A 5,776-nucleotide genomic window follows, 5' to 3' on the forward strand; every position below is an offset into this window, starting at 1 on the left:
ATAGCCATTTAACGACAGGAAACACCCGCATCTCAAACCGCTTCTTTCCTCTAAACATATTTTTGTGAAAGGCCTTTTGAGCTTTTAGGAAACCACTTGGAATGTGTCAACACGATTCTAGTGTATACTTCTGAGTCCTACCTTGGTTCCACATTGCTCTTCTTTTCCTCCCCAATATCCACTTTCCTCACTACGTATATGGAAAAGTTATATGCTGTGTATTTTTCAAACTTGGAGAGGTGAAGGACCGTTAGTTATTTCCTGCTGAGTGGTGTCCTTTTCCTGGCTTTAAACAAAACCCGGATATTAAGTTGGACACGGGGACACACACACACACACACACACGGAACAAAAGTAAAACTTTTGTCTCCAGCCCAGCCCAGCAGCTCCCCCGGGTGTGGCAAGGGGCCCGCGCCAGTCCTGCCCAGAGCCCTGGTCCTGTTCCTGCAGGGTCTGCAGCCTGCCCAGAGCAGCCAGAAGAATGTCTCATCCTTAAGGCTCGGCAGGCTGCCTGGCGACAGGGCTGGTGGGGCCTGGAGAAGCCGCCCTAAGGTTGCTTGGAGTCTGGGAAAGGCCATCGGGAGCAGGCTTGGGCAGGAAACCGAGCCCCCGGGGAGCTGGGAGCTGCGGTTCCGAGCCAGTCACGTCCTGCGCGAGAGGGGCGGGTAGCCTGGACTAGCGGGTATTTGGGGAAGCGTCCCAGTTCTAGGCGCTTCCAGTGGCTCCCTTGCACAAGTGACTTGTGGACTTAGTTCTGGGGCAAAGATGCCTGCTCTTCACATCGAGGATCTGCCGGAAAAAGAGAAGCTGAAGATGGAGGTTGAGCAACTTCGCAAAGAAGTGAAGTTGCAGAGACAACAGGTAAGCTGGTTATTCCAGAATTCCCTCTCAGAAATCCACCAAGGTCAGGATTGCCGGATTAAACGATGGGGGTGGGGTGGGGTGGGGTCTTCTTCTGGGAGCTTCTCTTTAAGGGAACTCTGATAGAGGCTCCAGCTGCTAGATGATGTGGAGGAATCACAAAAGGTGAGAAGGGCCAGGAACTAATAAGACTAATAAGACAGAGTCCCAAACAGGGGAGACAAACGAATCCCTAAAAGGGCAGCTGGCTTCCATTCTGGAAAGGATAGTGCGTGAGAGAAGTTTTCTAAAGCCACGTTTTAAAATCTCCCCACAACTTTAGCTTTGATTTTGCGAAGACCCTGACCCCACCGGGACTTGGGAACACTGCTTCAGTTTCTGTTATTTGCAAATTTTATGCAATTTCCAATTTGTCTTGTAAGTGTGTAAAATGATTAGTATAGTGTTTTCTGTATTTACTTATAAACATGTAATTATATTTATACTGGATGGCATATGGCTGCAAACTAAAATAAATAAATAAATAATTACATTGCTGGGTATGGTGGTACATGCCTGTAATTCTCAGTCACTTAGAAGGTGGAGACAGGAGGGTCAGGAGTTCCAGGCCACCCTGGCCAGTCAATGAAAAATTACTCAGGAGTCTTCACTGAAACTCCATCGAAAACTTGGAGATTTTACTTCAATTTTTTTTGCTGGTAGTAGGAGCCTTATTTATATTAATCTTCTTTTCCCATTCTGCCAGGCAACCTGTAGTTTAGAAAGAGGGCTTTTGGATAGTTTGTTCACTTTGAAGAAAAGTATTCTTTTCTCCAGTGCAAGAAAAATTTGTACTGATGTTATTTATTAGTAGTAGTAGTAGTAGTAATAGTAGTAGTAGTAGTAGTAGTAGTATCACTTTTTTACAGTCCAATCATTTCCCTCACCCAGTCTCTCTGCCTTCCCACAGTTCCACAACCCATCCCATTCCCCCTTCACCTCCATCTTCCCCCCCACCCAAGACTTCCCCATCCCCTGGGGACTCAAGTCTCTTGAGGTCTAGACACATCTCTCACCGAGGCCAGACCAGGCAGTTCTCTGCTCTATACGTTTCGGGGTGGGAGTGGGGGTGGAGGTCTCATACCAACTAGTGTATGCTGGTTGGTGGCTCAGTGTCAGAGATCTCAGGCGTCCAGATTAGTTGAGACTGTTGGTCTTCACCCTCCTCCTCAGCTTCTTCCAGCTTTTCCCTATGGACTGATGTTATTTTTAATAGTTTGGGGTTACTAGGGCTCAAACTCTGGGCATTGTGTATGTGGTCACCTCTGAGCCACACCCCAGGCTCTTTGACTTTTACCTTCTGTTTTAATTATTTGAAAAAAAATGAAGGAATAGAAATGAAGTAAATGATTTAAATAGGCTCCAAGCACATTCATGATAAGACTTAATACTCCTCAGGGGTTACTGGGAGATGCTGGAAGTTTGTGAGTTTTACATTTTTATGTATGTCCCTTTCAGATTTAGCCCTTTGCTTCATACAAATTCACACTCTTCCTAGATTTTGCAGTGAGAGATTCTATTTTTCCTGTAACTTTAAAAAAAATCATGTGATTAGAGGAATAAGCCAGCTGAGAGGACTAAGGGATAATGTTGTTTCTTGGAGGGAGCTGTTTTGGCTGGTGACAAAGTCTGGAGTTTGGCCAGAGTCAGCCAGAGGGATTGCATATTAAACAGCATGGTGTATGATGTGTGCTGAAATAATACTTCTCCTTTGCAAAGCTGGAATGTCTGAATATTTAGCATCATTGTGTAGAAGTTACAGGGGAGAGGAAAGGACAGGTTCCAAAGTTGACATCAGGCAACATCCTGGGTATGTCAATGTGTACGTCAAGCATCCTTATTTACAGTTTCCCTGGTCAGCCACCACAGCCCTGGAGTACACCCAACAGGACAGGTTTCCCAACTCAGAAAATTCTAGATGTTTGCTAGGAAGATAGAAAGATTTAGAGTGATTCTTCCTGAACACAAAGAGGATAGTGGACCTCCTTACCCTTCCCAAATGTTTTATCTTCTCTATGAAGTACAGAGGATTATATTGATGCTGGGTAAGCACTGTGGTGCTTGGTTTACACTCAACCCCTCACTTGAAAGAAGAAAAAGCCCTAGTCCCAAAGAGGATAGCCAACTCCTCACTTAAAGCCACAGAGAACCCTAGGGCTGGTATGTCAGTAGTGTTTTTCCCTGCACCCTCCGGGTCAGCCTGTCAACCCTTTGTTAACACCGGAGCTCTGGACTCTACTCAGGCCAAGTAGACAGATACACAGGTTCCATCTGGCTGCAGCTAATTCATTATTGATCAGGTGTATCCTCTCCATCATGGAAGGACAATTACCCACTTTTGGAGATCACGGGTCTTTTCAGAACCGCAGTGAAGGAGCTTCTGCAAGAAGAGTGGGGTCCCGGATCTTACCCAGGCATTTCACTGGAACCACCGACTCTCGATTTTAACACTCCCTTATCAGCACTGAGAACTCCCTTAGAACATACACACTAGAAATGCCAACAGTAGCTAGATTCTTGGAAAGGTAGTATTTATTATCACATTTTCTTGACTGTAACTGACCTTTTTTTCCATTGTGGATCAGTGGGTCCTACACACTCCCATGCAAACAGCACTTTAGGGTATGGGGAGGAATTAATGAAACGATGAGATTCCTATTTCTGTTTATTTTTGAATGTCACTTTTTAATTACTAGTTTATGCTTCATAATTATGAAAAATGTGTTAACACTGTGCTATCTGCACGTGCTTATAAATACTGATGCATTTTGGAGATGCGTGTGTAAGCACATTAAAAGAGATTCACTCAAAGGCTACTTTTCATCAGTCTCTAACTTTTACTTTAAACTTACTACTTGCAAAGCAGACCTTTCTGAAGACACTCGGCTTTTCCAATTTATTCTCTCTCTCCTCTCCCTCCCCCTCTCTCTCTCTCTCTCTCTCTCTCTCTCTCTGTTTTTATTTGTTTGTTTGTTTGTTTGTTTGAGACAGGGTTTCTCTGTGTAGCCCTAGCTGTCCTGGAACTCACTCTGTAGACCAGGCTGCCCTCAAACTCAGAAATCCACCTGCCTCTGCCTCCCAAGTGCTGGGATTAAAGGTGTGCACCACCACTGCCCGGCTTATTCTCTCTTAAAAAACAAAAACAAAAACAAAAACAAAAACAAAAAACTTAAATCTGCAACTTGTCTCTTAAGGATAGAACTTTTAGAAAGATGACTCAGTCCTGTCCCATGAGAAGAAAAGTTTAAGCTGATTCCCTTAACTCCAGAGTCTCATGTCACCCTGCTAAGCCTCTAGGAAAGCTTTTAAAATAACGATTGGTTAATCATCAGAGGAGTTTTAAGGCAAGACTCAGAGTAAGGTGAATAGACAAATCTACCACCCCTTGTCAGCTTTTCCCTGCCGCTTCTATGATTATCATTGTGACTCCATGGAATTCTGGAATATGACATACTCCCTTCTGTGAGACGCGTAGTGTGACTCTACCCTTAACACCCAGGGACTGCCTAATAGCTGCCTGTTATCCAGAGAGTTTGAACATGGTAGGTCTGTTATATTTGCATTTTAGAAAGTAAGGAAATCATAGGACAAGTATGAATAGAAAATTTCATGGGTGAACTATTACTACAATGACTTTCAATTATTTGTTTCTTGAACAATATTTTCCCATAGATTATATGACATATATAAATAGAATAAAGTAATGGTGTTAGAGCAGGAATTTTTTTTTAGAAAAAAATAGTGTGGTTTATTAAACTATATGAACCTCACAAAAACCGGTGGCAAAGTTGAATTTCCTTGACATAATTTTTTTCTTTTGATCCCCTCCCTCTGTACTCCAGGTGTCTAAATGTTCTGAGGAAATAAAGAACTACATTGAAGAACGTTCTGGAGAGGATCCCCTGGTAAAGGGAATCCCAGAAGACAAGAATCCCTTCAAAGAAAAGGGCAGCTGTGTCATTTCCTAGGTGACTCTGGAGGAGGAAACTCTGCTCTCAGTTGGGGCAGGTTCTTCTTTGTTTAATTTTCCCCCAAATGAAGCCAAAGTGTGTGTTGAAGAACCAAGAAAAAATGAAATGGAGAAAAGGACTGTCATGTAAGCACTCTCCAAGCAGTTCATGTAGGAAACATACCTTCTTCTCACCTTGGTTCCCCACACACCATCTCTCAGAGGAGAGCATCTGATGGCAGTTATGGGATGAAGGCATGGCTCCACCCCCTTTCAGTATACTGCTTGCTGTCTCCAATAAAGTTTTATCTTGGAAAATTCAGTGGTGGTGTCTTAAGACAGCACTATTCATTCGTTAACTCTTGAGTTGCCTTCTATAACCCGTCCAGTTATAGGGAGCTTGGGGGGCTTATATTGTAAGACTAGGGGTGTAATGACATGTTTTCCAATCCAGCTCTCCCTGATTCATGCGTTTACAATGCTAAATTCTGACTTCTGGAATGTGTTTGATGTAACTTCAACTATTAGGAAACCCAGCGGGTGGGTAGAATTCCTAATGACATTAACAGGACTCAAGCGGTGTCAGGAACATTGCCAAACCAAGTCGACATTAACACTTTCCTGGTTTGTGATGATTTAGTTCAAAATATCCCTGTAGTGGTGTCCTTGGGAATGGGACAAGTCTGTGAATGGGAGAGAGAACCCTCCTCGCATCAGTGCTTAGGAAGCCAACCCTGGCTGCCAGGGCTGGCTCTTTTGCTGACCCAGATCTGCATTCCTTGTTCCCTCCGGGTCTGGGAAATCATTCCTCTATAGCTCTGGCCTCTGGGAAGATGCCTGAATATTTTGCACCTACTCTGCCAGCCTACTGTAGGCAGTTAAATGTGCTTCCTCCTCCTCCTCCTCCTCCTCCTCCTCCTCCTCCTC

General features: G+C 44.0%; 1 protein-coding gene across 1 annotated transcript; it reads left to right on the forward strand.

The window, feature by feature from the left end:
- The first annotated feature begins 372 nt into the window (after nt 1–372).
- Gng11 (G protein subunit gamma 11) lies at nt 373–5,171 on the forward strand. Its single transcript, XM_031381098.1, has 2 exons — nt 373–861; nt 4,743–5,171. The coding sequence occupies exons 1-2, from the start codon at nt 766–768 to the stop codon at nt 4,866–4,868; spliced, it is 222 nt and encodes a 73-aa protein (XP_031236958.1). The 5' UTR covers nt 373–765; the 3' UTR covers nt 4,869–5,171.
- The last annotated feature ends 605 nt before the right edge of the window (nt 5,172–5,776 follow it).

Source organism: Mastomys coucha, unplaced genomic scaffold, assembly GCF_008632895.1.
Source record: "Mastomys coucha isolate ucsf_1 unplaced genomic scaffold, UCSF_Mcou_1 pScaffold20, whole genome shotgun sequence".
NCBI classification, from domain to species: Eukaryota; Metazoa; Chordata; class Mammalia; order Rodentia; family Muridae; genus Mastomys; species Mastomys coucha.